General features: G+C 43.3%; 1 protein-coding gene across 1 annotated transcript in view; it reads left to right on the forward strand.

Annotated features, from left to right (window-relative positions):
* Nucleotides 1-9,448: 9,448 nt before the first annotated feature.
* The window catches only part of NFATC3 (nuclear factor of activated T cells 3), a 56,812-nt gene continuing 42,429 nt past the window's right edge, over nt 9,449-23,831 (forward strand). The window contains exon 1 of the mRNA XM_035117883.3: nt 9,449-9,918. Within this exon, the coding sequence (XP_034973774.2) occupies nt 9,777-9,918 (142 nt within the window). The 5' untranslated portion in view covers nt 9,449-9,776. The remainder of the gene's footprint in view (nt 9,919-23,831) is intronic.

Consider the following 23,831-nt stretch of genomic DNA (forward strand, 5'->3'; position numbering starts at 1 on the left):
GGCCAGGCATCCCCAAACTGTGGCCCTCCAGATGTTTTGGCCTACAACTCCTATGATCCCTAGCTAAAAGGACCAGTGGTCAGGGATGATGGGAATTGTAGTCCAAAACATCTGGAGGGCCGAAGTTTGGGGATGCCTGGCTTAGGCTCTCTCATCTCTCATGGCTTAAAACAATGTTGTTAGAGTTCATCACACCAGTATCTCAGGGTCAGCCTTATCATTAGGCAGAGTGAATCAGCTGCCTTAGGCAGCAGGTGCCTGGGGAGTAGGGTGGGGAGATCGAGTGAGGTGTTGGAGAACAGAGCTGCATGAACTACCGTGTTTCTCTGAAAATAAGACACCGTCTTATATTTATTTTTCCTAAAAAACACACACACTATGGCTTATTTTCAGGGGGTGTCTTATTTTTTTCTCCTCCTGCTGCCACGGCCGGCATTGCTGCTGCGCCTATCACTATGTCTTATTTTTGGGGTATGGCTTATATTCCTTGAGTGCTTAAAAATCCTGCTATGGCTTATTTTATGACTACGTCTTAAAATAGGGAAAACAGGATACATGTCTTGTGCTCTGCAGCCCCTAAGCTAGTCTACTACCATCATTGTACACTGAAGTGTAGTGTACCCTCTCATCATTAGTGCTGAAGTAAGATTCAGCTACAGATTCAGTTGGCTTCTGTACAAGGAGTAAGATGAGGGGATGTGGCATCTCTAGTGGCCAAACAACTTGGGCCAGCCCTACAACATATGCAAAATGGGAAATTGTGGGTTTAAGTTCCGACTATAACCCAGGATTACAAACCATGGTTTGCCAATCAGGGATCTAGCTAGTGCTTAAACTGCACTCTCCTAATTTGGACATAGCAGAAAACTGTGGTTTAATGAATCCTGGGCATACTGCATTAAGATGCCAGAGTTGAGGTGAGACTAGGTGGGGCTGTGGAAGCAGAAGGCTTGTTCCTCTTCCAATAAACTCTTGTTAAAACTGAACCAAACTAAAATATTGAGCTGGACATAGATGATCATGAGGAAAAATCACAACTGGCCTGAAACGGGATGTGGAGAGGGGAGGAAGAGGATGGGTTACTCATCCTGTCCTTTCTAAGTGACAGTCAGGCTATAGTAGTTTTAAACTACAGGGTGGGGAGAAAACTAAATTAAGTCAGATTACTGTGAGACTGTTTCTAATAGCATCAACTTCAGCCTAGCTGTAATCACCTCATTGCTGCATATACAGATCATCACATTCAGCAAATTGAAACAGCTATATTTTAATTAATCTGGTTCTTTTGCTGTTAAATGATATGGCAGCTGTTCTTACAGTTCATATCACATTACACAGTTGGGAATCAACAATGTGATATTTACACTTTTGCTTCTCTTTCGAGCCCAATCACTTTCCTGAGCAATAAACCTGTCCCCTTAAAAAAAGAACAAGATCATTCTAACAATAATATGGAATTTATTTAATATTATTTTTCTAAGTGCAGTGAACAGTTTTTAGATTAATATAAAAAGATGGCTATGGCAGTAATTTTCTTATGCTAAAATACTGTGCATGGTTTAGAAAGCCCACCCTGCCCCCGCCCAAGTCCACACAATGAGGACCACAGTACGGTAAATCACAGGGACAGCTGTTCACACTACTAAAGACCATCCTGTATTTCATTTTAGTGCTATTTTCTTACATTTTAAAACATCTCTTAAAATGAAACCAGCCTGACCCTGAATATAAGCATGATTACTCAAGAGTAACTACAGTACTGAAATAAGCGTATCAGGAAATAAATTAGTCAAAGTACTGGGGTATTATCACTCATCTTCTAATACAGATGGACACTGGAGGACTTTTTTGATGTTAACATCTTCCACCCCAATAGCAATGGCAGTGAAAAGAACAAGATAGTGCCTTAGATTATTAAGTGAGCATAAAACTCACCAACAGTCTGTACTGTTTCAGCCAAGAGTTACATCAGAGAACAATAATGAAAAAAACAGAAATGATTGCAACAAAAGAAAATGTTCACTGTAGCAACAAAATCTACTTATTTATCATACTGCTGAGAAGAGAAAATAGGCTCTCACTTTAGAGGCCTGCCATGGTGAATTCAGTCACTGCTAATAGGATCTCTTGATTATAAGAGCCTGGCAGAAAAATCAATTTTCTGCCATTCAGACCAATTAGCTTTCCCAGCTGGATCTGAAAAATTTGTATGAACTGCCGAAAACTGCAATAAAATAATGTGGCATGTCCTCTATAGAACTATGTACTGCTGCAAGGGCAGAGACTAAAATCATGAGAGATTTTTTGAAAAAGATAATCTAAAATTGCAGTTGGCATCAGTTGCACCTTTAGATTAGAGTAGGGTTAGAAATAAATTTCAGGTAGCACTCAAATGAAAATCTCTATGTAATCATGTCACACCAAGGGACTAATGAAACTCACAGCTGCAACCAGGGGTGTGGGAGAAATTTGTTTGCATTTAAAGGCAAACCTACCTAATTTGCACGTTCCAAAACAATACAAAAATTGAAACAAACCCATTGTTCAAAATGTTCCCTTCTCTGAATTTTGCAGTAACACTTCTTTAGTGAAGCACAAAAAGCGCACATAAAGTGTGCATACAATGCATAAAGTATTGAAAATTGCATACAAAAATGCATTACAGTACATAAAAGAAAGCAACTATTATGAAAGAATCTAAAAATGGCTATAATTTCCCCCTTTCCCAGAAATGGATGAAATTTGTAGGCAAAAGAGCCCCTCCAGAGTGGATTAAGGCTGTGAGATGTTTGTGCAGGGAACATTTCTATGGGGTGGGTGTGTTTAGATACTTTTTATCCAGTATTGGATGCTATTTGCAGACATGTTCCCCTTTCTGAAGGGATTAGACCTGCCTGCCTTCAGAATAAAACATGCAGTGGTTTTTCTGTAAGGATAGACTTTGCCATTTTGAGGTGACTACAATAGAAATCACATAACCACTCCTTGTGTTTTATGGGCAATTAGTCTGAAAACTGATGGCATGAGGGAGGTGCCCATGGATAAGTGGATAATAATAGGCTGACAGTGAACAACAAAACAACTAGGGCCTTACTTAAGGGACAAGCAGGCTTAGCTGAGTGGGAAAATGTACCAGGCTTTAATAAAAAATATTAAAATAAATGTAGACAACAAGAATTCAACATAAATAAATCACAAGTCCCCTGACCCTCAGGGTTCTTTCCAACTATGGTATAAAATTCTATGATTCTATGAAAACCAAAAAAAGGAGGATAAAACTTCAAACAAGCAAAATGAAACTAAAGCCTTCTTCCCTGGGAACTTTAGAAATTCCCTTTGTTAAGGGAATAGGAATTTCCTAACAACTCTCAGACCCTTAACAAACTATCATTCCCAGGATTCTTTGGGGGAAAACCATGGCTATTTAAAGTAGTATGACACTGCTTTAAATATATACCATAGTATAGATGTGGCTTAAGAGAAGTTTGCACAAACATAAGCAACAAGGCAATGAAATGAAAAACAAGCAATTAAAGTAGGCATTTATTTGAAAACAGAAATGGGTATGGATAAAGAACAAATAAATTATATGAAAACCCTGGAACTGAACTGTGGGAGAAAGAAAATGGAACGGCACTACAGTATATTGATCTCTCCTACAGGTTTGCAAACCAACAAGAAGCAAATGAACAGAAACCTGGGGTGGGGCAGAAGAGAGAAGAAATAAAATGAAAACAAATGAACTAAAGTATTAATTGTAATTGTTTGTAAGGAAGCAAAAAGCAATCAGGAAGAACACCAATAGTCCACCACTCTTCTAAACACTCTGCTTTCTCATGCAAAGCTTGCAGAAGAATTAACATATGGAAAACAAATGTTTTTATTTACTTCAACCTCACCCATATCACTGTCATTGGAGTTCCCTGAGAAAATTATTCACTGCAATCAAAACCTAGACTTGCTTGTTAAAACAAAATATTCCACACACTCTGTCCACTGCAGCTCAGAATGCTTCTCTAGTCGGCTTGATTTCACCTTTTAAAAAATGCAGCAATTGCTTTACTTGGAATGGCAGAATGCAGAATTTGGGGGCACTAGAATCCACAGAGGGGGACGCAGCTGGTGCTGTGGTCTAAACCACAGAGCCTAGGGCTTGCTGATCAGAAGGTTGGCGGTTCGAATCCCTGCGAAGGGGTGAGCTCCCGTTGTTCGGTCCCAGCTCCTGCCAACCTAGCAGTTTGAAAGTATGTCAAGTGCAAGTAGATAAATAGGTACCACTTCGGCAGGAAGGGAAATGGCGTTTCCGTGCACTGCTCTGGTTTGCCAGAAGCAGCTTAGTCATGCTGGCCACATGACCTGGAAGCTGTCTGAGGACAAACGCAGGCTCCCTCGGCCTATAGAGCGTGATGAGCACACAACCCCAGAGTCGTCCGCTACTGGACCTAAGGGTCAGGGGTACCTTTACCTTTACCTTTAGAATCCACAGCGCAAGCTGAAACTTTAGGGCGTTTCTGTTTCTGACTTGAGATGCCCCTCACCCAAATCAGCCCATTTTGCCTCATAATTCAGGCTGCAAACAGAGTTGATATACACCTCTACTACATGCAGGCTTTGTGGATTCAATATCAAACCAGCTTTTCTCCCCCTCCCTCACTTTGCTTAACATCCAGCCTGCTGAGGTGTTCTGAAGAACTCAAAAACTCACTCATTAAGTATTTTGTGACAGTTTAGGTGGACCTAATAAAGGTATTGCCTGTCCATGGATTTTGGAATCATCCTTTTGAAATTGCTTGTTGGCAGGCAGAGACAGTTGGGGCTCTTATTTCATCTGGCATAACAGTCAAAAGTTGCCTTGAGGATGTCACTGTATTAAGAAATTCCTCAATGAGAAGTGCAAGTCAACTTCAAATAGTAAAAATAGAGAAATAAATGAAAGGTCCCAGCTACAGTAACACAACTGCAATTTCCCCCTCTTACTGGAAGATGTTCAACATTGCAATAATAATTCTAGACTCTGGAGTTAACGATCTTACAAACACACATACCTTTTAAGATTTATTTTTTCCATTCAATTTATGAATCACTTCCTATTAAACCTCCTAAAGTGATTTAACAATAACAATGTCAACAATAAGAACAATTTCAAATAGATACAAGACTGGGAGGGAACTCTCCACATAAAAGCTTGTTGAAAAAGAATGATCCTCAAAAGGCACTGAAAGAGACAATAGGGAGCGTATTCATTTGCTTCTCTTGAGCAGAAGTCTTGTAAAATCTTGGCTTCTTCCTCCCTCCCTCCTTCTTTCACCTGGGCAGAAAGAAAGGCATTGGAACAATGCACTCCCTTCCTCATGGGGTGCTGGTAGAGAGACTGAGAGTTGCTGGTATTTTACAAGCATCCTGCTGTTCAAGAGAAGCCCCTTTCAAAGCAGACAGGCAAAACCAGCCCCCCAATCCAACCCACCTTTTGTGGGGCTTCTTTTGAGTTTAGCTTGTAGAATACTATGTAGCATCTTCCTCCCCACTTCAAAGAGTGCCTCTTCTTAAAGTTTAAAACATGTTAAGCCAGCCTGGCTGCATTTGGGAACCCTTCTGCTCATTTTGCTGAACATCTGTGTCAAAGTCCCTACTCTGATGGCATCACTAAGTAATCTGTGTCTCCCCCCCCACCTCTGAGATCTTAAGAAAAGGATGCTTGATTAAGCTTCTCTTTCAAGCAGTACTCCCCCCCTCCCCCTCCCTGCTGCCATTATCACTTGTGTTTTTGCCTCATTGGCTCAGGCACACTCCTTCTTTCTACAGTAATTTGTTTAGCACTTAAAATAATCCAAGTGCTTCGAAAAAACGTAAAGTCCCCATCTGGTGATCTGCAGCAGGTCCCTTGAGACACAAGAGTGAAAGGGGGGGGCAGGGAGGACAGAAAGAGAGAATAGCTTTATTTGTACAGCTGCAGGTGAGCTAAGGAAGGTGTCTGAGGGCGGATGCCAACTAAAAATAATAATCCAATTTTAGAACAAAAAGGAAGATCTGCAGAATCATACCAATGGTCCATCTAATCAGTCCAGTGAATTAAAAAAAGGGTAAATTCCATGTTAGGGAGCAGTAGGAAAGGTATTGAAAATAAAAGTCAGTGTCATAATGCCTTCACCCTAAATTATGAAGTACTCTACTTCCCTTTGTCTGTCCTGAACTGTCCCACATTCACCTCCACCTGATGGCCTCATTGGGTTCTAATATTACTTTCTCTACACCCTGCACAATGTTTTGCACTTCTGACATGTTTCCCCTTACCTCTTAATCAAAAAGCAACCAGAATTGTACACAAGTACATTCCAAGTGTGGCTGCAACTTATTGACCTGCAGGGTGCTCTGGGCAGTTCATGGTCCAAATACACGTTCTTTGATGGCATGGGGAGGAAGAAGGCGCCAAATGTGTACTGAGGAATTACTTGATGGCAGAGTTCACAGCGGAAAGGACAGACCTTTTAGTTTATAGGAGGTTTTTGGGATGTTTTCAAGTTTTCGGGGGCTGGGGTTGTTTTGTCTTGCTGTGTTTTGTTATGTTTATTTGTGACTTCATATGTTTTTTTAATTTTATTCACACTTTATTTTATTCACTTTCCAACCACCCTGTAATTTTTTATGAAGAGCTATTAGAATACTTTTAAATAAATAATATGATGTGGTGATCCTGATGAGTTGTTCCAGGTATTTTTTTTTTTAAGAGAGAGTAATAACACTAAACTCAGTCGGACTTACTTCTTGGAAAATAGGATTAGGCCAGTGCTGTCAGCAGGAGCTCAGAAAAGGCACTCTCTATATACTCGGAAGCACCTTCATCTTTTCCCATCGAGGCTTGGCTTGCGTCATATGACCTCAGAATCTAACTAAACGGGCATAAACAATCTGGTGTGCCCGGGGACAGCCTCTAGCGCTGCATTCACAAAACAAGCGAGTTCGCTCCCCAAAAGGGCAAAGTCAGAAGGTCTCTTCAAACCAGGCGTTGTTGGACCACACCTCCCGTCAGGCTCAGTGACCGCGGCGCGACCAGTAGGGATGATGGGAACCGTAGTCCACCAAAACAGCTGAACCCACAATTCCTACTGGTTTCTAGTCACGAGGCGAAAATCTTCTGGCTGTTTTTTTACGTCATCGGGCAAACTGCTTTAGCTTGCGTAGGGAAAGCTGGACGAGAGAAGGGCGAGGGAGGTGCCCAGGGGACAAAAGTCTTTCCCGAAGGGCGGAAGGAGAGGCTGTCGGGTGTGGCTAAGCTAAAAAGCAACGGCTGTGAGAGACAGGCTGCGACGAGGGCGTGACGTAAAAAGGAGGCGGGGCCCGCGCGTGCCTGTAAAGCTAGGGCAGCGGACAGAGCTGGCGGGTGGAGTGAACTTCTCTTTAAGGGCCCAGTCCCTGTGGTTGACAAAGACACTTCCGGCTTCTTATTGCGGTTCGAATCGTCTTGATGAGGGACAAGAGCTGTGGAAGTACATAGGAATCAATGTAAAACGGCAGACAAACAGCAACTCTAAAACAAAAAAACAGTTTTCTTAAGAGGTTGCATTGCTTTGCGGTGATCATCATGCCTCTGTTCCTCTCCATTCTGCGCTCAAAGTACAGCATAGCTGCCAAGTTATCCCTTTTTTAAAGGGATTTTCCCTTATGCTGAATAGGCTTCCTCGCGAGAAAAGGGAAAACTTGGCAGCTATGAAGTACAGTAGAGAAGTTATTTATAGCAGGTTTTATGTTAAATTCTATACTGTACAGTAAATTTAAAGCGCATTTCCCGCCTCCCCAAATAGTCCTTTTCATTTACATTTCTATCCCCATGCTTTTTAGATGGTCCCTTCCCGTAAGCGGGCACACAATCTTCTTTTAATTGATTGTATGTCACTGTAAAAAGGTAAAGGGACCCCTGACCATTAGGTCCAGTCTTGACCGACTCTAGGGTCGCGGCGCTCATCTCGCGTTATTGACCGAGGGAGCCGGCATACAGCTTCCAGATCATGTGGCCAGCATGACAAAGCCCAAATGCTTAGAAAAGTTCCAAAACATACAATGGGATGTGACTGTCAAATTGCAATCCTAAATTCACAAAAACCGTTGAATACATCAAGTGTAATTCTGAGTAAACAAAGAAACAATGTGTACAATGGTTAGAGTTTAAGACTGGGGTATGGAAGACCAGGGTTCAAATCCTTACTTAGGCATGTTGCTCAGATTGCCTCAGTCACTCTCTGTCAGCCTAACACACCCTGTCAGGCTGATGTAGAGGTCCGGAGCAGTCCAAAGCTTGCTCATGATAACGTGTCATTTTAGTAAGTCTTAATAAAGGCATTGCCCAATTGTGGAATCTTTTGTTGTTGACCAACATTCGGCCTTGCTGTTTAGTTTTGAGTAGATATGCATAGTGGGATCAGTGGTGCTGCTAATGCAAGGATCTGGGTGAAAAAGAGTTCTGGACCTGTAACTGAAAGATAGTGCTCTGTGCGGGTAATCAAGCTGTTTGTGTGGCTCTGCAATTTCATTTGGGTCTACAAAAGAGAAACAATAGTTTTATTCCCTACTGCGAATGCTTTAGCGCGCATGTTTATTTTGTCGTTCATCAATGCAATTGTAAAGCCTCGTTGCTGTGATTATTTTGCATACATTCTAACTCTAATTGAATTGCCACTATCCATACTTTTGCATTCCATTTCCCCTCTGACCTCACTGTTTACAACTCCACCCCCCCTGCATTCAACTTCCGTAAGTTTTGAAATGAACGAACCTATGATAGTCGTGTCCATCAATTTCAATGGGACTACTTTGAGCATGGCTAAAGTTGGATGCAATCCAATATAACTACAACAGAGCATTACATTTCATACATCTGCTGAAATTTATGTTCATTTAAGATTGTGCAACCTAGATTTAATCCTAAAAAATTAAATGGATTTATTCCCAGGTTGTTGTTGTTATTTAGTCGTTTCCGACTCTTTGTGACCCCATGGACCAGAGAACGCCAGGCACTCCTGTCTTCCACTGCCTCCCGCAGTTTGGTCAGACTCATGTTGGTAGCTTCGAGAACATGTCTGCAATCCTAATTTGGTGAGCCCCATTGTAGCCAAGAGGCTCTACCTCTGTGTTTGCATATACTGTTGTTTTTAAATAAATGTTTCTTAAATTTTGAGAACACAATCCCAAATAACCAATAGGATATACTAATCAATCAAAGGAAGATGTAAAAAGAAAAGAAAAAACCCAATAAGCCCGCACTGTTAGCGCCCCTGAAAACTCTTCTCTTTTTTTCTTTCGCCAACCAATAAGCGAGCGGAGGGCTCGAAATGGGCGTGGCGCGATGGCGGAGGTGCCGCGTGAGGGGAGTGGGCGTGGCCCGGCGCGCGGAGACCCAGGAGGCGTGGCCTCCGCAGCGGCTCCTAGTCGCCTTTCCCCTCCCCTCCCCCCCTCCGGCACTTGTGAGTGACAGGCGGGAGTTCAGGAGCTGCGAGGACGCGGAGTCGCTGTTGCCGCCACCGCTGCCAGACCGTGGAAGGAGAAGCCGCTTTTTCGCCTCCCGGAGCGCTGCTTCTGCCGCCTCCTCCCCTTCTTCTTCCTCCTCCTCCTCTCCTACGCAGTACTATGAGGCGGCCCTGACGGGGGCCACCGCAGCCCACCCGCCCTGTCTCCCTTCCCCCCCTCCTCGTCCCCCCCTCGCCCCCAGCCCCCTGTCCTCGCCTCAGCCCAGCCCAACGAAGCCCGGCGCGGCGGCGGGGTCTGGGCTCCCCACCCGCCCCCCGATGACTGCGGCAAACTGCGGCGGCGCCAACGACGAGTTTGACTTCAGGCTCATCTTTGGGGAGGACGGGCAGCAGCCGGGCCCGGGGCCGCCGTCGACGACGCCACTGCCACAGCCGCTTGGGCCTGCCGCCGCCTCAGCAGGTGCGTCTCGCGGACCAGGCTGGCTCGCCTGCTGCACTCTCGCTCTGCCGGGGGGTGGGAGGGGGGGTGGGAGGCGGCAGCTTTGCAACTCCTTCCAGCCACTTTGGACTCGACGGGGCTTTGGGGAGGTGCGGCGGGGTAGGGGGAGAAGATTGTCACCAAGTCCTACTCGGAGCAGAGCAGTTGTAATTAACGGACCTGAATTAGTCACGCCCTTTTATTTCGTTGGGACTACTCCGAGCAGGTCTTGGTTGGCTGCAGCCCTTGATTTCCCTACCCCAGTCGCGCTGGCCTTAGGGTTGGTGAGGGGTTTGTGTGTGATGGTGGTCCTACGATTCAGTGCACGTTTAATTTGTCAGGGTTAGTCTCTTTAGGCTGCTGTAACAGAAGCCCCCCATAGTATTCTGGCGGAACTTTGAAGCCTGATAACAAACTTCTCCGAGTAGACGAGTGTAAGGTTACTCAGGAGTAAGGCCCAGTGGTCACAGGGTCGGCGTGAGTAGGATCCGGGGTCACAGGGCGTGGCTGATGTGTATATATTGTGGACGCATGGAGGAGCGAGTAAGCCCCTTTTGGTTCCACTGACTTGATTCTGCGCAAGTGTATGTTAAGTTACTTTGAAGAAAGTGACATTGACCCCAGTGACAGGATTGATGTGCGTAGAATTGGACCATGAGGTCGTGAGTGAGGAACTCTTGAAGGAATAAATTTATTCGAGATTATTTGATAGTGAATCCTATTGGAACCCATTGGATTTACTATACAGTATATGTACTAAATAAGTAAATAAACATGGTCAAATCTGCTTCAGGATCAGTATGCGTAGGATCAAGCTGCATGTCTATTTGGTTCAATTCAGTGACTTAAATATATGCTTGGGGCAGTCCAAAATAAGCCTACATGGGAATAGATCTTGTTAGACCTAGTGGGACATGATTCAAGGTAAGCACACATAGGATTCAGCCATATGTCTGCTGTAAATGCTACACACATTTCACTAGTGAGTAATTGTTATTTATTTAGATAACACTAGCAGGACAGGTGCCTGCTTGGAGGAGCTTACAAACTAAAATTGGGCTCACTTCTGAGTGTAAAAAATGCATACAATTGTATGCACTCAGGGGACTAAGTAGCATTGAACTCTGTAACTATACATAGGATTTGACTCTTATGGTGGCTTCAGTCTTTTGTACACTTTCTTCAAAGCAAGTCCCATTGAACTTTATACTCTTGTTATGGAATTCTGGACATTCTCCCACCCCACTCCAACGGTTTTCTTCCCCACAAATGCTCAAGGACAGATAGATCAGAGAATGAAGCTTGCTTCTGAGTAACCATGAATAAGATTGTTAGTTCTCCAGGTCCTGAATGAGGAAAGAATAATGAATGTTTTGTTTGGGCCCGGAGATCCCAGAAAGTGTTGTGAGATATTGAACTCTTGGTAAGGGAGACTGTATATATCCTGTTTGGAAAGTTCTGTGAAGCTGATAGAAAATAACTTGGGTTGAACATAGTGTATTTTGCACATATGAGGCTGCTGTACAGTATACTGAACTGGTTCATGTAGTCCACTATTGATGCCTCTGACCGGCAGTGGCTCAGGCCAGAGGTTTTCCCCAGCTTTGTCATATGAGATCCTCTTAACTGTCAGGGATTGAACTTAGGACCTCAGCACATGAAAAACACATTGTCTACTATTGAGCTATGAACTCCCTTGTTCTTGGAGGTTCCTGTGGTGTTGAGGCAGCAGGCGCATAATGAGAGAGGTCCTTGAAGGTTGTATCTGGAGTTGTTTTTGCATACGAAAAGGGGTGGTTGGTTGGGGTGCCCAGCTGTAATATTTCATTGATAAAGCAAATTTCAAATGGTCATTAAGTGATATCTGAACTGGGGATTCTGCAGCCAGCTTTTACGAACTGATGTTAAATCAAATTGTCAAACTTTAAGCCTCAAACCAAGAAGCCTACTGGGAGAGCTGGCATTCAGACTATTTTTTGTGATGTGGTGAGTTAGTTCCATAACTTTCTGGGAAGTTACTGGTTTATGATTCTGTTTTCTGGAGGTGTTTGGTTTATTTTTGAGCAGTTTCTTTAAGGTAGTTATGGCAGGTGGGATAACGATGCAATTTAGTGTATTTGGTCTGTAAGAATTATGCAAGTAATGAAAAAAGTGTGGAAGTTTCTATCCTCCAAGAAAAAATATAGAAAAATAAACCACTGAAACACAAAAGAAGGCAACTACAAAACGACCCAACATTCCTCTGGGGGAAACCAACCTGAACAGACTAGTCTGCTATGCCAAAGGTTGTGCAGTAGTGTGAAAATGGAGGAATTGGTGGTGAATCTGTCAAGCTGTTGTCTTAGAGTAAACTGCTTGTGGAAGATAAATACTGTATTTACTTGAGTTTAATGTGCCATCAAATCTAATGCACACCTCAGTTTTCAGAACCTTGAAACCAAAAACATATTTGTTGGCGAATGTAAATGTGCCATCAAATGTAATGTGCAGCTTAATTTTTGCAACGTTATTTGGCCAGAAAAAGCATTAGATTTGAGTAAATATGGGATATTCAAATTACCTTGGCTCTCATTGGTCCTGAAAGCTGCATACTGCTACCTAGAATTGAGGAATCCTGAAGTGCCTTAGAGAAAAAAGTGCAACAGGTCTCAATAGCATGTGCATGATGATTATGAACAAGCTGTGAAAAAGAAAATAAAGAGCAAGTGTATGAAGGAACTGAAACTGGCAGTATTTTGATGAAAGCCCCCGTGAAGATTATGGACATTTTGAGGCACGTTACTTCTAAAGAAGAGCACAGTATAAAATATCCTTTTATCTTGTTTGTACAGTACTGTGTTGTTGAAGAATATTTGTATAACGTGCATAGAACTTGATTATGGGCACAGTCATAGAATCATAGAACTGTAGTGTTGAAAGGTACCCCCAAGGGTCATCTAGTCCAACCCCCTGCAATGCAGGAATCACAGCTAAAGAATCACAGACAGATGGCCATCTAACCTCCCTTTAAAAACTTCCAGTAAAGCAGAGCTCGCCATGTTCTGAGGAAGTTGGTTCCAGTACAGGCAGACTATAAGGTAATCCAGTATTAAACTGTTTAGTGACTTAAAAGTTAATTTGAGCATGGAAATGCATTGCTAGCCACTTATTTTTGTGAAATGAATAACTTACAAATCTCTTAAAACATAGCATAACCACATACCCCCAAGAAAAAAAATGAAGGAAGCAAGGAATAAGGCTAACTCTTTAGGATCTTAGTGAAGATGATACGCAAATAGCACATGGCTATTTTGGGAAGTCTAGTTTTGAAAATGCACTTCATGTTTTTAAAAATGTACTAGAAAAAACTGTTTAAAAGAAGATTGGCAAGTATTGTTGATTCAAATGAGCTACTTCAACATGATTTGTTCATCAGGTTCCACCTATATTTCAGTGTTCTTAATTTTTAATTGACTTGTAAATAGCTGTATTTCTCATAAGAATTCCCATCAGGTGAATAGGCATGAAAGTTTTTCTAATTTGGAATAGTTACTGTTATTAGTTTATTGGTTGTTTTTTTCAGAAAAGTTATTTGCAGGGTAAAAATAAACATTAAAACCAAGAACAAGAATAAAATAAGAACCTAAATTAGAAAGATTGAGTAGAAAGATGAGTAGAAGAGGCAATAAACATATTTATGGAACCCCCAAATTGAGGACCGAAAGCCTGGGTGAATAAGAATATTTTTTCCTGGCATTTAAAAGCAGATAATGATGCTGCCAGACTTGCCTCCCTGAGAAGAGCATTTCTCCAAGCTTCTCCCCTTCATTGAAACCCCATGACGACCCTCTGAGGTTATGCTGAGAGGTAGTAACTGGCCCAGCAAGCTTCATGGCCAAGTGGGGATTTAAACTCAGGTGCTAGTCAGACACTCTAGCCACTATATCACACTGACATTAGCAAGTGGCAAGTGCCATAACTGTCCTTTCCTTCACACTTGCAAAATTCTTTCCTTGTGTTCTTTAAAGTCTTCAGTAAAACTGTACATACTGCCTCCCACTGTGCAGCTCCACTCATGAAGCACCATTGCAAGTAGCACAAAGGCAAATCCTCTGCACTAGCGCCTCATCATTTTGTTTTGCTTAATTTTACTTTAATATATTTCAAGTTTTGTGTTTCCTTTCATTTATAAAAGAGTGCACGTTTGCTGCATGTGTGGACAGGATGTTGTGCATCGGAAGGGAACTTGCAGGAATATGATGTAAAGTTGAGCCATGCCTTGTGGTGAAAGGCTGTGTATCTGCATGCAAGTGATAGAATCAGGAAGTCTTTAAAGATAACTCAAGTGGGACGCTATAGGTCCTGTGTAACTAGATGTTCCTTAATAATTGGATATGAATAGAGGGATTTTAGAGTTGAGATGGACTGTTTTTTAAAATATTCCCTTTCAGCCTGGATAGGTTCCCCAAACACTTTATGGCTAAAATCCATACAAATTACAATTTAATTAGGGACAAGGTGGTAGCATGCGTGTTGGGGGAGCAGTCCTTCGCCCTTAGAAATTGATGCCACAGTCCAGGCCCCAGGTTTTTCCCACCAAAGGAAAATGGTTTAAAAAACTAAAGATTGACTCAGGGACTGGATGATCATAAATTTAAACCCACAGAAGTCTTCCCTCTGTTGATCTTCTTTCTTTATTCGGTAGCTGAGTAAGATTGTCTTCCATGAACACAGTCTTAACAGTGAGTCCATAAGTGACTGTGGAGACCAATTCTGGATCCACACGTACTTCCACATTGGGGACATAGGTTTCCAGGTGGCAGTTGATCATGGTGAGGGTTTGCCAAATGTGCCTTCCTCTTAGCACGTTTCTCCATTTCATCCTACAGTCTTCTAGACCCTGTCATACACCAGTATGTACGGTATATACCAAGCCTTTGACGTTACTTTGCTCTTGTTAAATAGAATGTTCTTACTAAATATGATTTTTGGCTGCAAAATGTGTTTAACTGGCTAAAATCAGGTAGCTATGGTAGTTCATCTGTACAGAATTCAGAGTTATAAAACTAGTATGTGCAGAGACCCATTACTGACAGTACTGCTGAAATGAAGCTGCTAATAAAAAGAGGACTAAGGCTAAAATAGCTTGAACTGTTTATGTATTGACATTTTGTAAAAGTTCAAAGTTATTTATTGGAAGTGCAAGGTTGTTTTTTGGCTGCTCTTTGAGGATTGTGGCAGTTTTAATGGAGGAAGGGGATGAAGAGTTTGACAGGGTAGTATTGTATTTATAAGCTCACACTGCAAGCTTCTTCATATTGTAAATGACTTAAGACTTTTTGTGGATGACTACTTAAAATAAGCCTCACATAATTAATTCCAGTGTTAGTCTGTTCGCACTGATTGTTGCTGCCTTTGTTTGTATCTGTCCATTTGCATTTATGAAAAAAGAAGCGCCATACATAACACACACAATATTACCAAACTTTGTGCAAATAAAGATGCAAAATTTCCTTGAATTCTGAAGATAGGGAGGATAATGGTGGTAGTTTGTTTAAATGCAGATAAGAAAAACAAATCTACAGTAATTGCTTTCAGAATAGCTTGTATTAGGAAAAGTATTCTGGATAGTATTTTGCATACTTACCGTATTAATTTTACTTTGTTCAAATTACTATAGCTATTAATGGTATATATCTTAACTGGCCCTGGTGAAATATGATAGCTTAAAATTTGAGCCTCAAAATGTTTCGCCTCCCGGAGCGCTGCTTCTGCCGCCTCCTCCCCTCAAAACACAGCATGGCTTGCAGGACCAGGCATCAGACTTCCCATACCCCAACCCAAATAATAAGAGACCAATGACTGGTTTTGGGTTAAAACAGGCCACAACTTTATTGAATACAGATGAAAGAGGTTTGGCTTGGGCATCAGGCAAACTAAATACTGTACTTCCTGCCCGCCAACCGGAAGTGATGCATGGTCAATCCAGGCGGGGGTTCCTAAGACTTACATCCAATAGGGTGACCCCCACCGGGATACCGTCTGGGGGAGTGCCTTCGGCCCTGGCCCTGCCAGGGCACACGGACATAGCCACTCCCCCTGGATCCCCAAATATCCCAGCGTTTGTAGGGGCAGGCGGAGACTACAACCTCCTCTCCATCCAAAACAAAGGATTGCCCCAATGCCCAACCAGTTGTGATGATTGCTATGAGGTAGGCAAAACCACTGGGTCAGTATCAATTAGCCCGATGGGCAAATTCCTACCTGGCCCCTGAAATGACTGCCACCACTATAGCCGCAGCAAAGTCATTGACTATCAGCTTAAACCGAGGGTAGTTGGGCGGGGAAACCCGGTGTAGGAACAAACAGGCTGAGCCCCAGGTGCTGGCTGCTTAAATGGGCAAGGGGTGGATACAAGGGAAGCCCACCGTCTGCTCCATCGGCTCCGCCCCTGGCACAGCCCAAGCCCCAGCGTGCATCCCCATTTGCTAAAGCAGGGAGTAGCCCAGGATACGGTTCACAGCCAGTTTGAATTCCCTCGCTGAGGCCCCAGTGAAGCCACCTCCGTCCTACAATGCCGCTGCATGAAAAGGGTGAGTGGGCTTCTTCCCTGGCAGCATAGCAGCAGGAGTAGAGGAGAAAGGAAGCACCCATTGTTTTAGCAATGCTTGTTTACATTAAACCATAATTTATTTTAACAATGGTTTAATGTGACGTACAAACCAGGCCAGTCTGTTGAATGAACAGAAGAAATGGGGCAGATGATGTGGATATCACATTTGTTGTAGGAGTTAAAAGTAACATGCCTTTTCAAGTCCATGTTGTAATATTTTATCAAAGTACTAGCTGGCCCTGCCATGTGTTGCTGTGGATTATTTGTGTGATTTCCCCTACTATGTCTGTGATTGCCCCCTCATCCCCCTCCCTCATCCCTGTGAAACCCCCAACTCTGTCCTGATCCATGACCTATTATGCCCCCTCTTCCCCCCCCCCGGCTTACCCCTGTGATTTCCCTCCTCTCCTCCATCCACCCCCCCCGGGTTATCCCTGTGACCCGTTCATTTTGCACACAATCATTCCCCTGATGCGCATGTTCTGTAAAATTTTGCCCTGTCCCAACCCTGACTCCCCTACCCACGTGTGTTATGTGAAATAACATTTATTCTACCCAAAGGCATGGCCCTGTAAAAGGCCCATATTCAGTTGATTCTATGCTGCAGCCTATTCGCCCCCCCCATCCCCCACCCAGGCAGGCCCCTAAATCCACTCAGCTTAGTCTGCAAAGCCAAGGCGAGATACTGTGGAGAGGGCAGGTTTCATCCCTGTGTCTCCCCCTACCCTGTTCTGACCCATTACCTATCCCTGCCCCCTATTCGCCCCCACCACTGCCGCCCCCAGGCAGGCCCCTACCTCCACTTGGCAATGTTGGGCCTTGTTGCTGCAAAAGGCCTGTTTTCATTTGGTTGCTGTGGAATTTTGTGATGTCATCTGGTGACACGGCTTTTGAGGCAGCAGTGTGCAATCTGCCTTTTTATTGGATTCTGCTGGAGTCTTCAGAGCTTCTGGTGGGGACGTCTAATTTGGGCGCCACTTTTTGTGTTTAATCATTATTTTAGGTGTGAAAGGTGTGGTGGTTTTTTTTTTTGGGGGGGGGAATGCCAGATCCCTCACTGATGGGCATGGAATGTTGTGGTCAAATTTGTTACATTACGGTTCAGCAGTTATGAAGAAAGGCTGTGACCTCCGCGCGTGCAATGCCTACATTTATATATAGAGAGATATTGCTTCTTTTAAATAAACTTTCCCAATTTACTTGAAAGTAATATGGATCTTCTTGAGAGATGAGTTGACTGAGTTGCACTTTTGATAACCCTTTAAACACACACATTGTACATGTTTAGAAAATTACAATAACATATTGCCTTCTGTTACCCTTTTTTTTAAAAAAATAAAGCTGTGACTGTTTGCATATTTAAAACATTTATATCCTGCCTTTTGGCCTCGTAAGCTATATGGTGAAGTATAGAGGATATAATTCTGAGAACAAAATAAATATCATAGCTGTTAACCTAAGCACAAATTAGAAACAGCAGCAAAATTCACAATAGGCATATATATTTTTTAAAAAAATCTGGAAGCTGGTGAGGAGGAGCTGGTGGTGGAATTTAGCATGATGAGGTTTTCTAAGTGAGCAACAGAATCTTTTCTCCTAGTTAATTAGGAGGGAAAGCTTCTTTCATGTGTAACTAAAAAAACTGTGGAGATAATGGCCATAAAAATGTTTTATTTAGTGCCATTTATGTACCTGTCAGTTTACAGAGTAATGTAAGCCAAAAGACGGCTCCTTGTCTCTAAGAGCTCACAATTTAAAAAGGGAGAGGAAGATCAAGAAAGAGTAATAGGATGATTGTGCAGCAATGCAGTTGTTGTTGTTGTTTAGTCGTTTAGTTGTGTCCGACTCTTCGTGACCCCATGGACCATAGCACACCAGGCACTCCTGTCTTGCACTGCCTCCTGTCTTGCAATGCAGTTATATATACTATTTTTTGTGTGGAATGAGAGGTTTCGCAGAAGAGTTGGTTGGGAGGGATTTGAAGGATGGATTCATGCAGGAGGGAAGGCCTGTATGGGAGAATGATATTATTTTAAGTGTTCAGGAGGTCTTTAGGTTGAGGTTTTGCTTCAACGTAGTAATTGGGAGGTATGATAATCATGGGCAGGGATATCTTGGAATATGAAGCTTTTGGAGAGCTTTAAAATTAAGAACAAGAAGTTTGTGCTGGTTGTTGAAGAGGACAAGAAGCCAGTGAAGCAAGCTGAGGCATTGCAAGGTCTAAGTAAGGTGAATAATTTGGCTGCCTTATTCTGGTTACAGGTGGCTGAGTTGTAGTAAAAAGTTAGAAAAGATGGTTGCCTTAATCCAGGTGGCCAGAATGTTCTGGATTGGTCTTGCCAAACAAAGGTTTTGACATGTTATAATAGGTACACTCCAGAGGAAACTTGTGGTATTTGAGTCTTATCTGAGAGGCATGTGGCTATATTTTGCTACCCTAAACAAGTTTGAGATGGTCATCATGACACTACCAAACTTCATGGTGGGGAAAACTGAGTGTTTCTTGAGTAAATGATAAAATAAAATAAAATAAAATCCTACTTGAAGTGGTTTTCTGGAGAAAACCAGTGGAACTTGATTGAGAGAGACTGTAAGACTAAAATGTTGAGCAGGTGCCCAAGAGCTTGGTGTATATAGAATTCTAACTATTTTCTTGCACAACTTGCCTGTTTTGTATCACTTTACAAATACTTAGTAATTTAAACAGGTTTTTCAGTTCAGTTTGTTTATAAATCTGCAGCAGTGAGAGTTTATAAATGGAGAGGAAAACACAGCCATGAAGACATTGGACATTTGGTTAGCTCATCATAATTTACGTAACATATGGAGTTATTTATCTCTTACTTTTTAGTGTTCCTTATTTTGTCTATAATGAATACAGTAAGCTTTCATGTCTTCTCTCAAATCATTGCAGAATAAAAGTTATGTTTATATGAGATAAGGATTGTTTGTGTTTAAAAAACTGTTTGAAAATGAAACAGACAGTTGAGGTTATAATTAAGTGAAGTTATGAGCCAGTTAATAGAATGGTTGGATTTTGGAACTGGTTATTGGGATTCATATCCCAGTTCAGCCTTGAATCTTGGAGCAAGTTATTTCTTCCAAGCTTTGGTTTTTCTAGCTAACAGGACCAGTGGTCAGGGATGGTGGGAATTGAAGTTCAAAAACAGCTGGAGGGCCAAGTTTGGCCATGCCTGCACTAAGCCAAAGGTAAACCATAGAGGAGTGATATGCATAACTTGTAAGCCAAACTATGACTTAGCAAGGTCATGTGATCCACTTTGCTCCTTCCAAGTTCTTTTTAGTGTTGCACTGTACTGAACTAAGCTAAGGTTTGGCTTGACATGTTGGCCAAAAAAGGACTTGTGGCTAAACGTTCACCCCACTCAGTGCCATTTTTCTAGAAAAAGAGGTACCAGAACTCACCATGAACGCCTCCCTTGTTCTCTTTTAATGGCATTGCTACTCACCTGAGAGATGCCAGAACCAGTGAGTTCCGGCTGAAAAAAGCCCTGACCTCACTAATCACGAGCTGTTTGTAGGGGAACTTAAGAGAAATTTGGTGGGAGAGTTGTTGGGATACCCTAGGGGTGGGCATCTTAGCTGAGGTGTTTTTCTTGCTTTTAAAACATGTTGACAAGCACTGTATTTTGCAGGCATGACTTCCAAAATGCTAGCAAAAGGCACCTTTTAAACAATTAAAAATTGGGTAATGTAGTGAAAGCCATACATAATGGAGAATATTCACTTGAGCTTTCTGTTTAAATTTTCATGTTTTCTCTGCACCATAGATGTATAATGAAGGTTTGTGTGTGTGTGTGTGTGTGTGTGTGTGTGTGTGTGTGTGTATGTAACTTCAGAGATATTCATAGCTGCCAAGTCTCCCGCTGAAAAATGCGGGATCAGCAGCGGTGCGGCACTGGAAGTTGCTTCTACGCATGTCAAGATACCATAGTCAAGATGCTGGGTTGGGGTTTCATGTAACACCAAACCATGGTTTAATATTATGTGTGAATCAGGCTAATGTGTAGGTGGTTTCTTTGGACTCATGCTTCTCCTTCCACAACAGTATTTTCTGATAATACTATCTCACATGCAGCACATCCAACTAAGGGAGATGCCGATGTACTTTAATAGTTGTTGGCGCTTGTATCTTCTAAGGCAGTGTTTCCCAACTGGTGGTCCGCGGACCCCCAGGGGTCCGCGAGCTATGCGAGAGGGGTCCGCAAGACTGGGACTCTGGTGAAGCAAGATGGCGGCGCAGAGCTCCTAAACTCGACAAACGTGCTAGCGCCGCCAAATCAGCCCCCAAACAAGCAGAAAGCCACCCAAACCGCAGCCGCTGCTGCGTGGGAGCCGAACCCTTCCCCCGCGTTCTAAGGTATCTTCTAAGGCTATAGTATAGCTTACATTATAAAAACCATTACTTGATCATGCAGTTCAATGTGAGTTTGTCATGTCAGGGCTCAAATGTGTGGAGGAGAGGACAATTTGTTTTTATATGGCAGTTTAATTACTGTGTTAGCTTCTGTGATAATGCCAAAACATTAGGCTTCTGGATTCTTGTCTAGAGACTGTATTGGCATTGTCTAAATTTATTTGATAATGTTTTCCTGTTCCATTCACTCTCATTAGTACAAGAATCTAGAACAGGGGTTCCCAACAAAATTTTCTCGAGGACCCCTCATCGAGCCGCTATTGTGACAAGGACCCCCATTAATTCCTAATCCTAAAATTAAAAAGTGAGAGCCAAATTAAGAGTCTTTTTAGTTACAACAGAGTACTCCATCAGTATACAGTTAGTTTTAATTTTCAGTTCTAGACCACATTTTACCAGCTTCTTTACAAGAATATCATGGGGCACCTTGTCAAAGGCCTTGCTGAAATCAAGATAGGCTATATCCACAGCATTCCCTTCATCTACCAGGCTTGTAATTCTGTCAAAAACACAGGATTTAGCCTGCACTGGTCTTGTTTTGAAATGCAAGTATTGAAATAATGTACAGTTCCAATTTAACCACTGGCTTGTTTAGTTCCCAAATCTTTCAATACTGCTCTTGGCTCAAACACCACCAAAAAAATAAATACATCAACAACATGTACTTGAAATGCATACTGTATTTGGACAGCAAATAACATTTAAAATGTGCATTTTGAGAGAAAGGCCCTTAAAAAAAAATCATGTTTAAATGTGAATTTTCCTGCAGACTTTTAGAGAAAAATCTGCAGGCTAATATGGATGGACTCATGACTTGAACATATACAGAACTGATATTAATGAGAAATATACTTATTTACTTGTCCCTGTTATAGGGAGTAAGGCAATATAGGAAAGAGGTGTGAAAGGCCCCCTAATTTCATTAAATTACCAAGTTTTAACTTGTACTGTTCAGATACTAAACTAAAGCAGTAGCTGTAGAATAAAGGACCCTCACAATCAGCTATCCCAATCCAACTCATGCTTAAGGCCCATTGAAATCAATGAGGTATAAATCTGTCGCAACTCACTTGGCCAAGAATGCACGTGGCGGCGGCGGTCTCAGCGGCTCAGGAGCCCTTCGGGCAGCGCGAACACGCTGGCTGCCCTCAGGAGCTCGGTGGCGCTGCGGCGCGCGCCAATAATGCCTCGCCGGAAGTCCAACAAGAAGCTGGAAAGATTCTCCCGCCGCAGCTGGACTCCGCCCCCTGAGCCCTATTGGCTGGCAGAGGGGTATGATGCGGCGACGGGGAGGGGCTGGTGCAGGGGGCTGACTACGCCCCCCTGCAGATGCGGGAGTCCCAGGCAGCGGGCGCCGGCGGGCGGTGGGCGGGTGGACTCGCGGGGGAAGGGTTCGGCTCCCACGCAGCAGCGGCTGCGGTTTGGGTGGCTTTCTGCTTGTTTGGGGGCTGATTTGGCGACGCTAGCACGTTCGTCGAGTTTAGGAGCTCCGCGCCGCCATCTTGCCTCGCCAGAGTCCCAGTCTTGCGGACCCCTCTCGCATAGCTCGCGGACCCCTGGGGGTCCGCGGACCACCAGTTGGGAAACACTGATCTAGAAAATCGCAGTGAATAACTGAAATACTTGGTGTGACTTTATACAGAATGTTTCTGGTGATGACAGCAAAGCTTTTTGTCATCCTTGAGTTAAGTCTATGATATATGCCAGTTAAAGGATAGCTATAACATTAAATGTGGGATTAATTGTTGAGACTTGTTGGTCATACATAAGATAGGCTTCTGGTTAGTACATTTTTACTGCTGTTGTTTATATCAGGTGTGGGGGAGCATCCAAGTGTTGAATTACAACTTTCTGGCCATCGGCCATGCTTGTTATTGGTGATGGGCGTTATAGTTTAGCAGTATCTGAAGGGCTGAAGGTTCCCCACACCTGGTTTATTTGAAGTCTGCATTAACTTTTGTGCTCAGTGATTCAGTTACTTATATGCACAATACAGGCAGCGAGCGATTTATGTGTGTCTGATATGTGCTCAACTTTGCACAATGCGCAGCATACTGAACTTGGAGATGACCTGAAAACCTCTCAAAAACATCACATGGATAGAACACGGTGAGGGCAGGGATGGGACAGGGCAGCCTTACGCAGGCCCCACTCACATATGGGCATCCAGAATGTAACCCCCATGTAAATTGGTTGCCTGTCTTACATATTGTCTAGGTCAGGCTTTGTTGCTTTAAAAGTTGAATAAGCCTAACTTTACATGCTGGTGTGCCATTACCGACAAAAGGTCATTTGACATGTGTATATACAAACAATGGAAAGCTCAACTTGGCACTGCTCTGACATTGGATTAGTGCAGAGATGATTGTCCTAAAAGGCAGTGTCCCTTAGTTGTGCAATTCCTATATGGACAGCACTTCTTTGTAGCCCAGAGATGGAGAAGCTTTAGGCCAGGGGTGGCTTTGGGCCGGAAGCCCACCGTGCCGATTGTGTGGTGGGCCAGAGGGTGGGGGAGCGCATGGCTGTGCGCGCCCATGCCCATGCGCATGCGCAAATGCTATTTCTGGCACACTCCCAACCTGGAAAGCGTCGGAAATAGCAGAAGCCTCCTCCGACCCGGAAGTACACTGGAAATGATGCTTGCGCATGCGCGCAAGCTATTTCCGTCACTTTTCCGGGTCGGAAGTCGGCAGCCACACTGCACCGTGCCAGTAAGAGCGGGCGGCAGGGGTCCCCGGGGGGCGCATAAAAGAGCCTCGGGGGCCATATGTGGCCCCCAGGCCGTAGTCTGGGGACCCCTGCTTTAGGCCTCCAGATATGGTTGGACTCCAACTCGCATAATTGCTGACAATTGATCATGGTGAC

This window comes from Zootoca vivipara, chromosome 6 (genome assembly GCF_965207765.1).
Source record: "Zootoca vivipara chromosome 6, rZooViv2.hap1.1, whole genome shotgun sequence".
Classification (NCBI taxonomy): domain Eukaryota; kingdom Metazoa; phylum Chordata; class Lepidosauria; order Squamata; family Lacertidae; genus Zootoca; species Zootoca vivipara.